Source organism: Eubalaena glacialis, chromosome 1 (assembly GCF_028564815.1).
Source record: "Eubalaena glacialis isolate mEubGla1 chromosome 1, mEubGla1.1.hap2.+ XY, whole genome shotgun sequence".
Classification (NCBI taxonomy): Eukaryota; Metazoa; Chordata; class Mammalia; order Artiodactyla; family Balaenidae; genus Eubalaena; species Eubalaena glacialis.
In genome coordinates this window covers 87020683-87035433 of record NC_083716.1, presented here as the reverse complement: position 1 = coordinate 87035433, position 14751 = coordinate 87020683, and the positions used below count along the sequence as shown (strand labels likewise).

The window sequence follows — 14751 nt, the reverse complement described above, 5'->3', positions numbered from 1 at the left end:
TGGCAGAGAAATATACAGTGACCTAAATATTTATCTGCTAAGGTTGCTACCTGAGCACCTGCACAACAAAACATGACTCATTTGTTGTGGAAGATGCCCGTCCCCTCATGGGCATCTGAATGTTACCTGCTGGTAATGATACCAAGAGTGAAATGGCAATTTTGCTAAGTAAAAGTGGTTAAGTGATGAAATCTACAGATTATATAATGGTTCATTTTCCCCAAAATATAAACTATATTTAGAAATATTGAAATGTGACATATTACTCTATATAGGATGTCTTATCTGAGCATCAAGGGCTTCTGCTGAGTTGCTGGAAGAGGTTCTTTAGATTATGCAATACAGCTTCTAAAGCTCAAAGGATGAGATCAACCAGTGCATTGACGCTTGCAAGTGAAACTAGGAATCCCGTAGTCTAGTCTTCAGACCTCATCTGACCTAGGAGAAAATTCATCTCCTAGAGGATTTTCAAGGCTGACTTTTGTGATAAACTTTACGTGCACGGAAGACTTGCTATACTATGATTTTTAGTTTTAAACGGCTATTCTACATTTTTTTCAAAGCAATGTTTAAGATTGTATTATAGTAGAAACTGTTTATACCATTCTAATAAGATGGGGTTCTATTAAGGAAACTTTACTCCATCGTTTTTCAGATTAAAAGACCAGCTTTAAGACCCAATGGCTAAATGATTTGCCTATGGTATACTTTTTGCCCTAAAATACTTTTCCTGTGGCTTGCATGGATTGTTTTGTGCTGCTCAGCCCCTTATGTTGTGATAAAGACCAGTGCAGATGTAGATTTCATATTCTATAATTTAAAAAAACAGTAAGTTACACCTCAAATTAACAAAGGTATTTTAAAATCAAGCATTTTAAGTTGTATGGACATGGGGAAGGAGCAAGTTAACAGACTGATGAGTTAAAACAAATTTCACTGTTAAATTGAGTATAAATGATTTTGTTAATGGTAAATTAGGATAGTGTGGATATCCCTAATTATGGTTTTATCTGGGGATTAATAGAGAAATCCACAGATAATCCGTAAATCCAGTCATTTTCTATCTTCCAACCTCGTAAGTAATTTACAAATTGACTTTTTGTATCTTTGTGCCTTTTAAATTACTGTGAGGGGTTCCTAACTTCTGAGGAAAATGCAGGCTGTCAACAGAAACAGCAACAAGGCATCTAGGTAGTTGACAATCTGGGAAGTCACACCCATAATTTTTATTTAGTTGTAACCAATTGTATTGTAATCAATACTATTGCTGTCAGAGGCCTAACCAGTGGCACTGAAGGAGTTAAACTGCACGTGTGTGTGTGTGTGTGTGTGTGTGTGTGTGTGTGTGTGTGTGCGCGCGCGTGCGCGCACGCACACGCACACGCACTCCATTTCTAGAACCCCAGATGATGAAGTAGGTAAATCTGTATTCCATTCATTGGTGCCTCTGCCCTTGGTCTGTGACAGAGGAAAGGCGTGTCTTCTCACTGTTCCCTATGAAGAAAAGGCAAGCAAATGAGGGTGACTCAGTACTTCCAGTGGCCTACACACGACTGAACATTTTTCTGAATGATTCCACGTATACACTTTGGAATCAGGAAGAGAAACATTTTACTCTTCACTAACCAAATAAAACCATCTATAAATCAAATGCAAAACAACTTTGAGTAAGGAGGGACTTAAAAGTCTAGGAATTAAAAAGGAGCTCCATGTTTTCCCCTTCAACTTTTTCCCAGCTTTGGGGAATAAACAAAGACATCTGCCACATCAAGGGTCTAGTTTGTTTGGGTTTTTTAACTGAAAACTGAATGCAATCATTAAAGTTTACTTTGAAATTTTAAAAATGACTTCTGCAAGCTGCACTAAAATTTCACTAAAAATAAAATTTAGCATCTTTAAGAAGACTAAGAGTTTAACATTTCTTTTAAGCTAATTATTAAATGAAACATCACGTGTATTATCATCTATAAATAACTTACTAAGGACACTGTTTCCTGAAAACTGCCTTAAACAGGCTAATTAAAAAATTAAACTATATATAGTGATGGGCTCCCCAAGTTACTGGGCCACCTCTAACGAAAATACACTCAACTGCGCATAAACTGTTGCTGTTTAACTTAAAACACCTAGTAAGTCTATGTGTACCTTTATCTTAAAACGATAAGTTTCACAAGTTCCTTTCGTAGAGAAGTCTGCCAAGCCACTGATCAACAAGAAGAGAAAAAGCTGCAAACATCCAGGAAATTTCTTCCTACGTGATAGCAGACAGGAGTTTGAAAAAGGATCTCAGTGCATTCCACCTTTTATCTGCGTTTATAAATTTAAGGTTTCAGGGCTTCAACAAAGCTCACACATGGCTTTGGCTCTGACTTTTATTCCAAAGCTTTCCAAAAGGTAGGCTTTTTTTTTTTTTTTTTCTCTTTTGTCTTCAGTGCATTTCCTCTGGCCCAACATGGCTGTTTTATTCCACGGCTTTCCAAAGAGCAGCTCCGTGTCTTGACAGTCTTTTCAATGTTGTCACTATCTTCCCCTTCCAATCTACTATTGCAGAATGGCTGGCTGGACTGCAAGTTGAAAAGTAAACAAGTGCTTTCTGGCTGTACTTTGTTCAGCTCTTCCCGTTATCTGCTTCCCCTACCCAGTTGCCCTTTCCCCAGTCCCTAGCACTTTTTTCTTCCTTCCATCAGTTGCCTTTTTGTTCCATGTCTTTTATCTCCTGCTATTCTCCTGCCGTTCCAGTCAAACCTCAACCCCAAACCCACACATCCTTTGGTCTCATTGCCACTAGTGATTAAAACAGCCACTCTAAGCTTACTTTCAACAATTAAAAAAGGCCTCAGAAAATGTTCAGTGCTCCCAATTTTATTTTTATTTAATGCTAAAAGTTAAAGAAAAAATAAAAAGGTACTGTAAATCTGACAAATGACAGAATGCAGGTGATATTTCCATAGCATGATTTTAAAATAGAATAATGTTGATATCTGAGATTACACTCACTTCAGTTGACATGAGTTTCATCATATATAGAAAAAGTATCACCTTCAACTTAAAAAAATAAAGGTTAAAAGGTGGCACACTTTTAAAATACTTGGTGGCCAAGGAAAGGTATCTAGTAAAAGTTGTAAACCATGTGTACGTTCTCATAACTTTTAATGTGAGGCCACATGAAAGACAGTACATCTGTTAAATTCTATAAATTGTTAAAGCAAAAAAGTGAAAGCTTCAACACCCCATCCCCTAATATTTTGAGTATTAAAAGCACAGCTGAAATATTAGGATTTGAAATCTGATACTGCCCATGTACAGTAAGTAGCTTTCTGACATCTTTATCCAGCTGTGGAGAATCTCTGCACTGTCATCAGGTACAACAAAGGATCAAACCCATGTCCCAGTGTTAACTTTTTAACTTACGAGAATGCCAGAGATATAACCCATATCAACACTTTCCAGCTGCAAGCCTTCTAACGAAGGCCACCCAAGGGCCAGTCGGACTCTTATTTTTTAATAGGAGTAAACTCAACACACAGCCCTTTAAAGCTGTTTAAATTCTCCCTCTTGAAAAGCAGCACAGAGATACCATAGGTTGTCTTTTCCACAGCTGGATAGACTTATTCAAAACAGCAGGATGGTTCTTTACTAATCTTTTTGGAAAGCTTATCTGTATTGAGAATGCAAAACATACAGATAGCTACCACAAATTAGGTCAAATGACTGATCAACTTGTAACATCTATGAGGTCAAATTCCAGTTTATAATAAAGTGCCTAGATATGCATTTATACAACAGACCATAGTAAGTTGAATTCTTTACAAATGTCTTTATGGGCATGTAAAATTGACTGTGTTTCTGCATGTGTGCATTTACATAAGAGAAACCGGTCTGCTCTGAGTCATAGATACTCCAATTTAAAAAAAAAAAGTGTAACAACAAACTGGTTAATCATGCAAGTCTGTTTGCAATATAACAATGACGGGTAACATGAATTTGCACAGCATTAATAGGTGCGCTCATTAAAAACACCATGAAAAAAATACTGTATTTGGTGCAGTATCTGATTTTCAAGTGCTAATAACCCGACCATTAAAAAATATTTGAGCAATTTAAAAATGAAAGACAAAAACACAACTGAAGAAGGATCCAAAGTGGGTAACAATCTATATTTTCAAATTAAAATAAAAGCTCGGTTGGGAACGATACACAGAAGTTGTAGCAGACCTGGAAGCCATGATCCAGCCTAATTAGAGGGCCAAGTTACAAACACCTGAACATGAAAGGATTTAAAGTAGTGTTCCTGTCAATGTTAAATCATAACAGCACAGAACAAAAACCAGTATCACTGTGAGACAACTATTTCTAATAACTGATGATTTATTGGTTTAAAAAAACTCATTTTACTGATGCAAAATAGTAATCAAAAGAAATTAGTTTACAAAACATTTCTAAAAAAAGTTTGAGAGGTGGGGCCTGTCTATTATGTAAAACCCTTTCTTTAATTTTCACTAGTTTATCATTTTTGTCCAGAAGAGCAGTATTATTCACGTGGTATTTCACACACATGTAAGAAGGAAATTACAGGTTTCCTCCACCCCCATTTGGGCTGTCACTGATATGCCCACGGGCAGTCCTGGCAGGACCCTGCGCTGTTACTGCCATTGTACCATACTGTATTTAGCACTCACTACAAACAGAGTGTAGGTGATCACATCAACAGCAATGGGACTACAGATAAATGATAAAACAACAAAACGCAAAACAGAAACGAAACCAATCCCACAATCTCCAAGTTCACCTGGACTTCTCTTTCGACTCTCTTCAAAGGAAAACGACCACAGCCAACGACAGACAAGAGCGCTCCAGGGTGTTTCGAAAGATCAAGTGGGGCTGCAGAGCCAGGCTCCACGCAAAGATGGCAGTGCCATCTCGTCCTCACCACCATCCGTTACCACTGCCTCGAGTCACTGGACTGTGTATTATGCAACCGACTAGCCTGCAGCACTGTAATCTTACAACTGATCACATGGGCCGTGAACAGTGGTCAACTTTGCCTTAAAACAAACAAAAAAATCGCCCCCCGCCCACCCCCGCCCAGTCCTGAAAATCTCTCAGCAGCAACTCTCAGGCAGTCATCAACAGCCCAACAACTGAACTTTAAGAACAAAATCCAAAATCGATAAAGATTCAAAATCGATTTCCTGTTAGTCTCAAAGGACAACGTTTGGGGGGAAACTTGGTGACATTTCCCAGTGGCATGCCCACTTCACAACAGTGCCCCTTTCGCTCATTTCCTTTCCGTCTCCACCACTTGGCCTCCAGCCTGAGAAAGGGGCCAGCAATAAGGAATAACAGACAGTAAGGCAATCTTACAACGTCAGAAAATGTATTTGGCTTTTTTTTTTTCTTTTTAAAATAAGTGCATACAAATACAGCTAGAAGCGTTTCTGATTTGCCAAGTGCTCTAAAAAAGCAGCGCAAGTCACAGCCTACATTGAACGGTAACTGTCACCAGGATAATAAAGCACAAAGATATGCTAATAACGTTAACAAAAGAAGAAAATGCTTTTATAAGTACATACCTTTTGTCGTCAAAAAAAGAAAAAAAAAATAGAAACACAATGTATTCAAAAAAATCAAAATTATACAGCCATGTTTATGAAGTCTACATTTCCCTTGTCTTGGATATATATATATGTGGAGATATATACACAATTCAAGCAGTTTTAGTTAAGGGTAATCATTGGGTTTTTCTGAAACCGGAAAGTCACGAGTCTCTCTCTTTTTTCACTTTCACATCTCCAGCAAGGATGGTTGCAATTTCCCCTTGCATGAAGGCCCAGGGGACATTGGAGCCCACAAGGGGGCATTTTTCCCCACTGGGACAATAGACCTCTCCACTGGCTCCCTGCTGTTTGATGCTTTGTCTGGAGCAAGGGAAGCAGAACTTGTGCGAGGGGACGGACGGGCACTGCACGAAGTGGGTGTCCTCCAGCCGCTCGTGGCAGAGGGTGCAGCACAGCGGGGCGCTGGCCGCCAGCGAGGAGTCCGGGAGGCTGGCGGGGTGCACGGGCTCCAGTCCTCCTGTGCTGCCTGCCCCCTGGCCGCCCACCTCTCGGGGGCCCAGCCTTCTTTGGTTCACAGAGGACGGAGAGGGTGGGCTCCCGCTGTTCCTCCTGGTGGTGGAGTGCACCTGGCTGGCATCTTTTGAGGCATGACTGCCCCCCGCATTGTCTGCTACCAAGATTAGGGCTGCCATGGGGGACTGGCCGTTCTGGGCCGCTTCAGGCGGTGTGGTCCGGTTGGAATGAGGTGAGGCAGTGGGGGGCGGTGGAGACACAAAAGAGGATGTAGGAGTAATGGGGATCTTCAGCCCTTCTGTGGACGTGGACAGCCACGGCTGTGCCTCTCCATTGATCTTAGGGGGCCCGACTTCACCTTCTGGTTCTGGAGAAGGCTTCCTTTTCCTTGCAGTTCTTGCAACTGGAAGAACAAAGACATAAGAGGGAAAAAAAGGGACGTAAATGAACGTGCGCTAAAAACGATCTTTTTTTTCCTAACACATAACAAAACTCCCCGAAGAACTTCTCTTCTCTAAAAGCTGGTCCATAAAAACTCACGGGAGTTTAAAGAGCACGTGCAACTTAAACCACTTAGACGGACGGGGCTCTGAGGCAACCTAACAGTTAAAAAAAAAAAAAAAAAAGCCACAGAAAATGGCCCCGACAGCGCTGCCTGTTTTCCCACAGGCCTGCCTGTCCCCAGACTGCACTGTGCACCTGACGATTAACGTCCCCCCCGCGCCACGCACACACAGGTTAAAAGGTGACTGGTGCCCTCCTGCTCGCAGCCAGGAATGTGCTGGGAAAGGAAAGCCCTGTGTCGCTGCCTATCAGCCCGTCTGACTCATCTCTGTTATGCTGCTTCAGCACAGGAACACGTTGCCACTAAGCACTGGTTCCGCCTCGGGCAGATCAGGAAGTTGGGTGTTTGTTGTTTCTGGGCCGGGGGAGAACGGCGAATGGGAAGAGCACCCCTCCTCGGCTCTCCGTCCCCGGCTTGCCCCTAGATCCCCTCACTCCACAGCCGCCCCTACCTGCTTTAGACCCGTTGGCCCCGTTGGCCTCGAAACCCAACAACCTGCCTGCAGTCAGGGCCGGCTCCTTCTTAAACTTGCTCTCGAAGGGCCCCGAGTGGCCGTGCTGGTGCAGCGCCAGCAGCGTGTCTCGCACGGTCTTGGGCCGGTTGACCCAGTCCTGCTCGCCGGGCCCGCGGCCTTTGCCCGCGCCCTCGGTGCCCAGCTCGGCCGCCCCGGCCCCCGAGGACAGGCTGTCGGCCGGGCCGCGATGCGAGCCCGCCGGCGGCTGCTTCTCCTTGGCCGCCGCCTCGCGCTGCTCGTGCTCCGCGGCCGCGCCGCTCGACACGGACGCCGGCCGCTTGTGGGCGCCCAGTTCGGCGGGCTGCGCCGAGCCCAGGCCGGCGGCCGCGGCCCCGGACACGGCGGCCAGCGAGGCGGCGGCGCGGCCGCCTAGGCCGAGCGCGGCGGGCAGCGGCGTGGCCGAGCCGTTCATGAGCGGCACCAGAGTGGGCGGCACGGCGTGGCCGCGCCGCGGGTTCGGGCTCTGGCGGTTCAGCTCGGGCGGCTCCTCCAGCTTGGAGAAGCCGTTGGGCACCAGGATGCCGTTCACGGGAGGCGGCTGCGGCGTCGGCGGCTGGGCCAGGCTCGCGGCCGGGCGGCTGCCGCCGAAGTCAGAGCCCAGGCGCGGAGGCCGCTCGGCCGCGGCGGCCGCCAGGGGGTAACGCTCCAGGGCCTGCGGGGCGCGCGGGGCGGCCTCGGGGCCGCCGTGGCCGAGCGGCGGCGGCGGCTGTTGCTGCTGCTGCTGCAGAAGGAGGTCCTTGGCCGAGAGCGGCGGCGGCTTGGCGGCGGCCGGGGCCGCGGCGCCGGGCGGGGAGCGGCCCTCCGGGAAGCAGCCGTGCGCCCGCTTGAGCTGCCGCGCCGTCTCGATGACGAACTCGACGCGGTCGGCGCCCTCGTAGTTGACGCAGCCACGGCACACGGGCTCGGTGAAGTCCCAGATCATGGCCCAGGGCATGCGGGGCAGGTCACACAGGTAGCACGACTGCCGCCGGGACGCGGCCGCCACCGCCACCGCCGCAGCCATGTCCGAGGAGCCCGCGGCGCCGGAGGAGGAGGAGGCGGAGGAGGAGGAGGGGGGGGGCGCCGCCGCTCCCCGCCGGCACCACGCGCGCCCTCCTCCCCCCCCAACCCCGCGTCTCTCCCACCACCGGCGGCGGCCACAGAGGCGGCGGCGGCAAAGCCCGCGAAGGCTCGGCGCCCGCGCAGCGCCCCCGGTGCACGAGGGGCGGCGGGCGCGGGGCGAGGGGCTGCAGCCGCGGCAGCACGTCCCCCCGGCCTGCGCGGGCGCGGGCGGACGGCGGGGCGGCGCGGCGCGGCGGGCGCGGCGGCTGGGGCTCGGCCGGGGCCGCGGCGGGCCTCCAGACCGGGGCGAAGACGGGCCGCGCGGGCGCGGGGGAGCGCAGCAGGTCGCGGCGGCGGCCGGCTCGAAGTGCGGGGCGGGGGGCGGGGAGGCCGGGGGGGCGGGGGGCGGGGGGCGGCCGCCGGGGCAGGCTCAGCCCGAGCGGCGGGGCATGCCGCGCCGGGGTGGCGGCGGCGGCCGGGCGGCGCGGAGCTCGGGCGCGGCGCGGGCCACGGGTCGCTCCGCTGCTCTCTCACAGCTCCTGGCGTCGCCGCTCTCCAGCGCCCGCGTCAGCGCGCAACCGGCCTCAGCTCCGCCGCCGCCGTCGCTGCTGCTGCTGCCGCCGCGGCCGCTCCACTTCTACAGACTTGATTCTTCGACAGCCTCGCAAGGCGCCTGCGCGGGCCCCCTCCCCTCGCGCGCGCGCCCGCCCTCCCCCGCGCCCTCCCCCTCCCCCCGCCGGAGATTGAGCGCTGCCGGGAGAGCCGGCTCTGCGGCGCCCGCCTGCCCGCCCGCCCGCGCCGCGGCCCGTGTCCCCGACGTGAACGCGTGGCTGGCACGGCTTGCCTTCCTCCACCCGCTCGGCTACCTCGACTCTTCGGGCCGAGTTCCCCCCCCCCCCTTCAGGTCCGTTTGGGACAAACCGTGCTAAAACTCATGTTTTGAAAAACAGGCCACTTTGTAACTTGGTTTTGTCCGTAATCTCTCGCGCATAGGTGCTTTTAAATCAAGCGTGGTTCACATTTTTTACAGAGCTTTATTTATTTGAACTCTTCGGTAAGTGCTTTTACACTCGCATGTGTCTTGGGAAGGACACAGGCGCCGCCGGTCCCCTGAAGTTTTCCTAAGAGGAAGGTGTGTGCTCGCAAGCCCAGGACCGCGTCCGCCCGCCGTTTCCCGGGGCCCTTCCGGGAGGGAGCGGGAGCGGGAACGCCGCGCGATGGGGCCCTCGCAAACACCAAGTCTCCCCCTCGGTCTTCGGCCCACCCTGCCGCGCGAAGGACCCTGCTGCCCGGCTCAGGTCCGCGCGGCGGGCGCGTGACGTGGGCGCGGGGCCGCGGGCCGCGTGCGCCGCCGTCTCCGAGTGCGCACGCTCCGCGCGGACGTGACTCGGCGCCGCTGGCACTGGCGGCCTCATTGAACGAATGCACATTCCAGGGATCCAGGGTCAGCGGCCCGCGCGTCCGCGTCACCGCGCAGGCTCCGCCCCCCCGCCCGCGACTCTGGGGCTCCGGGCCCCGCCCCCAGGGCCAACCTCGGACTCGAGGCGGCGCGGGGCGCGGGCACGAGCTGCGGTGCGGTCCGCGCCCGCCGTGGGGCTGAGCCGCTGGCTGGCCGGCGGGGGGCGCGGGGCCCGGCTGTTCGCGGGCTTCCTCGGCCCGGCGGTGGGGCAGGGACGGCCTCGCGCCCACCGCGCAGCCCAGGCTGGGCTTGGGTGGGTGCAGAGCCGCCTGGCGCGAAGTCGAGGTGTGGCCGCGGAGCCGGCCAGGCCCGCCGCGCTCTGCCACCGTTGGCAGCCGTACACGGTGCCCAAGTGAAGTGAGCACTTGAGTTTCACACTTTTATCGGGAGGAGGAGCTGGCGTGTGTTATGGTAAATCACTTTTGGCTGGTCGTTAGTCTTAACTAATACACGCGAGCTTAGTCACTCTTGGTTGGGACTTTTACACTTCAGCTCTGGAAGGGCGGCCTCCGGAGCTTCCTTTGTTGGAAAACAGGCCCACATCTCTCCCTGAGACTGGAAAGAGCTGGTTAAGTGTGGGAAGAACAGGGTACTAATTATATTATCTTTTCTACAACTGGATTGGTAGGTGGGGAGAGAGGAAAGAAATCCTGCTGACGTTTCTTTCTAGTTGCTGCTGTTGAAAATGCTAGGGTGCCTCAAAGGATTAACCACAAGGAAGAGGAAGAACACTTCTAGAGAAACAGCGGAGGGAGCTGCTTTAAGCACATGAAAAAACCTGTTCGAAAATGGCACAGAAAATGTAATGCCGCACCAAAATGTTTTTGCAGGCGAAGCCTGCACGACTTCTCGTGGGGATTTCCAGAGAAGGTGCGCCTGCCCTAGAGGTCTCCCCATCTGTTCCCGGATATTGCCCTGCAATTACAATCCTGCCCCACCCTCTCCTAGCTGGGAGAATGGGACCCCGGTCCCCAGCAGCTGGTGCCAGTGGATTTGGCCACACCTGGTCCTTGTTGTTGAGCCTCTCTCGCAGGACCTGTCACTCTCCTTGGAGACCCTGAACCACTCATTCTAGCGTGTGACTTCACCTACTAGGCCACTGCCCAGAGGGGATGAGGCCCAGTCTCTGTGCTGCAAGAGATGAGCCATCTCAACACCCCCAAGAAATGGCCCCCCTAGGCAGGGATGGAAATATTAAAAGAAAACAACTCGGGGTTAGAGCCACGGCCTAGTTTTACTCATTTACCTGCGAGCAGGCACCGTAATACCCTCGTGGGAAAGCCGATGGCTCCCTCCCAAATAGAAACACCGAGATCCAAATTCTGCCTCGAGAGGTACTAAGTAAGGATTTTTGTAGAGCAGAGCTTTTCTTCTCCAAGTGAAGAGCATTTCCTTTTTATTTTACACTACCAGTTCAATGTCGAAACTCAGTTGTTGTAACTTCCCTAACGAAATGCCCGCTAGAAAATGGAAAGGCTGTTTTAGTTCTGGTTTCTTCTGCCATAAAAGGATCCGGGGTCAAGGGGGTTAAGGCTGGCCCTGGATCCAGAGCAGCAATTCCTTATATTGTATCAAAAGTCTTTCATGCTGCCTGGCCTTTCATGTAGCTCCGAAGCAGCTTTATCGATGTATGCTAAGTAAACAGAGCTTTGTTTTCGTCTCCCACCCACCGCCCTCCCTCCCGGCACAGACTGGAGTTGGATCCCTTCCAAAGCGGCTGCTGCAGCGGTTAGAGCCGCCTGCTCCGCACACAGGAGCAGGGTTTCTAGGGTGAGGCAATGCGTCTGCAATTCGCAGAGACAAGGCAGGAATTGTAATTGTAGTTCATCATGTGATGACTTATGAAAGAGGAAGTTGGTATGTTTTAGTCACGTAGACTCTGCCCTCTTGCTTAAAAGGCTCCGGGTCCTCTCAAAAGGGAATTATGATCCTCTTTGCCGCTCCGAGTCAATGTCACCGGGTTGGCTGCAGTGTGCTCCTACACGTTCATACACGGACAGGCAGGCAGATGCCCCGTGAAGTGTTGGTGGGGCAGTGGATTGAAGTTGGCTTTTAACCAGAACACTGAAATGCTGCAATTTGTCTTAAGAAATATTCTGTGGGGAACACTCCTGCTGAGACTAGAAGAAGAAACAGTCTTTTCCAGCTCGAATTTCTTAAGATTGGGAAAAAAAAAGAAAAAAGAAAATCTCAGTTTACAAGCAAAAGGAAAGCCATTCAGTATGATATTCTCAAAAGCTGGCATAAGGGAAGTGATTGGAAGGTAAACCAAAGGGAGCAGTTCTAAGCAGTAGCTCAATGGGTGGAACAAATCTGACCCCCTCCCTGAGATTTACATGGGTTTCCCCTGTGTGAGCATTAAACATCTAAAATCTGAATGTGGTCCCCCGAGCTGACTCCAGTTGCGATGCTCTTGTTAACACACCACAGCCCCGTACTGGCATTCGGCAGGGCAGCGTAAAGAAATGGTTCTTAGCAGAGGACCTTGATGGAACTCTGCCCCGAGGACACGCAGCTCTGGGAGGGCTGCGACCCCGTGCCCCCAGCAGTGTGTGGGTGCTGTCCAGGACGTGGTATTTCTAGGGACTACTGAGTTCCTACGCGTCACCCTATATCCACGTGCGGAATCACAGCCTTCATTCTTCAGAGTGCAGTTTCTATTAATAGCACGATGTTGCAACCATACTGAAGCTTCTTAAACTCTGACCCTGGCATATTTGGAGGAGAAAAAAAATGCAGCCACATGTCATCCGGATTTCTGTGGCTACCATCCTAGACTCCCTGTACTTGGCCAGAAGTAAGACTTCTGGAAGAGTAAGTAAGACTGGAGGAGCATGTGTGATATTCAGGGCTTTCCACGTTGAAAAAGTTATAAATACATATTTGAACATATTTGTTTATATGAACACATCCACACATACTATGGAGAGTCGTGACATACAGGAACCTTCTGGAACAGATATGAGCGCCTTCCTTCTAAGCAATAGCATTTTACGAGACAATCCTACTGGTTTTCAAATTGCAAATATGCTATTTTAGAAATACTTTCCCTCTGTTTGACCTCTCCCTGTAGCCTACCCACCCTGTGTGCAGAAAGCATTCAGATATTAAAAAGACTTTTGCATGTGGAGGAGATAAACTCTCTGCGGAGGGTCTAAGAATCAGGCCAAATAAAATCACAGGAGCTCTTAATCATCCACATGTCATACACAGAAGCTGTTCGTCCCCAGCCTATGTGTGAACATAGGTACAGGTCCCCATTGAGAGTAAAATTTGGGGCCTTGAGGTAGGTTAGCTACTAACTGTGTCAGAATTTAAAGAGCTAAGTGAAAAATACAGACAAAGGAGAGATGGAGGTCACACACTCGCTCAGTCTGCAAGGAAATTTGGAGGAGAACTGGAAGGAATTCAACAGCCATTTGATGCCAGAACCCTCCTATTGACTTTTTGGAAAGAGCATGATGAAATGCACTTTTCTGGAGTAATATCTGGATGCGGGTTTAACTTATATTTAAGACACTCCCTAAAATCCTTTAAACGATATCAGTAGGAAGACCCTGACAAAATAACGAACTAACCCCTTGGATAATGTTTGAAAAAAATAAAATGGTAAATTTTCTCTCATTAGCTTGCTTACTTAAAAAGGTAACTTTCCTACTACACATTCAGTAGTAAGGGAACTGAAAAAAATAGAAGATGGTACAGTTCTAAAAGGTCAAGCATGATGGGATAGCTTTGCGTTTATTATTGCTTTCGTATGGACATTCAGAAAAGTTGTTTCGAGCATAAATTTTGTTGTCATCCTTTTTCAGAAGCTAAAAACCTAAGGCAGTGAAAGATTAAGTGATTTGCCTATTGTAACATGAAAGGTGAGTACCAGAACTGAAATCCAAGTATGAGTATTTTTGTCTAACAATATAGTCTAGAACATTCTGTTTACATTTTGCATTTTAATAAAACATGTGATCACAGTTTAGAGGTCTAGAAGAAGAATGTTAACATTTGTGAGTGTTAACAAAAAGAGTGTTAAGATTTGCCTATCTATATCTGTATTTATAGGAAACAAGAACATTCTAGTATAGTTCATAGGACAGGTGATCCAAAGAAAACAGATAGAGGGATATGGTAGAGTTGAGAGATGCCACCGCGCCATGCCTCGTATGGGACTTCTTAAATGGCAAACCATTTTGCACTGGTGGAACTTAGAATTTATGAACCGTAGATTAAAAATTGATCTTAGGTGTTTGGATACAAAATTCAGTTCTGGGATTTAGTTGAGTGAGGAAATGGTTTGGTCACTCACCAAATTGGAATACTGTACCTCCAATTCTTTATGCCCTATTTCCTTGCAAACAAAGAGAAAAGTCTCATGAAATCATTTAATTCCTACTGTAGGCCTCCAGTTCTGGCTACTTTGCACTCAGGCAGGTAAATACACCGTGGCTACAAGGCACTGAAAAGAAAAAACCATGGAGTCAGATATTTCATAGAATTTCATCGTTGTGAAGGGGCTGTAGGAAGCACAATGATCATAATTTATTCACATAAGCTTTCACTGTTATTGTTTGTATTTCTTATGAGATAGAAGTTAGCCAATATGAACTAGATTGACTTTCTCTTGACAAGGTGCAAATGTATTTTGCGAAAGAATGCCCATCAGCAGGAGAATTTGGCCTTTACCAATGGGGTTTCGATAATCTGTGCTGGTGACTGACTTGCTGTGGTCTAATGTGCTTTAGCAAACACACACAAAGTAATGTCATTTAAAATAGTTATGTGTATAGGTGATAGTCCAATGATATATAAAGATCCAAACAGTAACAATAAACTTTTCTCCAAACTTTGTTTTTTGGTTTTATGTGCAAAGAAGATACAGAGAACTCCCTGCAGAAGGAAAAAAGGAAGGAAAGTTTAAAAGACTAATTGTGGGCTGTAATTTATTAATTGGAGTGAATGTCTGTATGCATTGGCACATCCGTTCCTGGGCCCACATGGTACTACGTCTTTGCCAAGGGGAGTGCAAAACCGTGGAGAGAATTAAGATTCACACTCAGAATTGAAGTTCATACCGGGAAGAAGGAAACCAAATACATGGGAGCAG

At 49.0% G+C, this 14751-nt stretch overlaps 1 protein-coding gene across 2 annotated transcripts; it reads right to left on the bottom strand.

Annotated features, from left to right (window-relative positions):
• Positions 1–4130: 4130 nt before the first annotated feature.
• Positions 4131–8375, bottom strand: IRF2BP2 (interferon regulatory factor 2 binding protein 2). Of its 2 annotated transcripts, none has more exons than XM_061182313.1 (2): positions 7088–8375; positions 4131–6474 (listed from the first exon to the last, which is right to left on the bottom strand). In XM_061182313.1, the coding sequence occupies exons 1-2, from the start codon at positions 8151–8153 to the stop codon at positions 5759–5761; spliced, it is 1782 nt and encodes a 593-aa protein (XP_061038296.1). In that variant the 5' UTR covers positions 8154–8375; the 3' UTR covers positions 4131–5758. The 2 variants fall into 2 exon arrangements, with proteins under 2 accessions (XP_061038296.1, XP_061038303.1); XM_061182320.1 differs by having other exon boundaries at positions 7136–8375.
• Positions 8376–14751: the final 6376 nt, after the last annotated feature.

Excerpts from the sequence above, each read along its gene's own strand:
- IRF2BP2 (XM_061182313.1), bottom strand. The coding sequence starts at position 8,153 with ATGGCTGCGGCGGTGGCGGTGGCGGCCGCGTCCCGGCGGCAGTCGTGC. Across the intron at positions 6,475-7,087 it reads GGCCAACGGGTCTAAAGCAG|TTGCAAGAACTGCAAGGAAA; the intron begins GTAGGGGCGGCT and ends TTGTTCTTCCAG.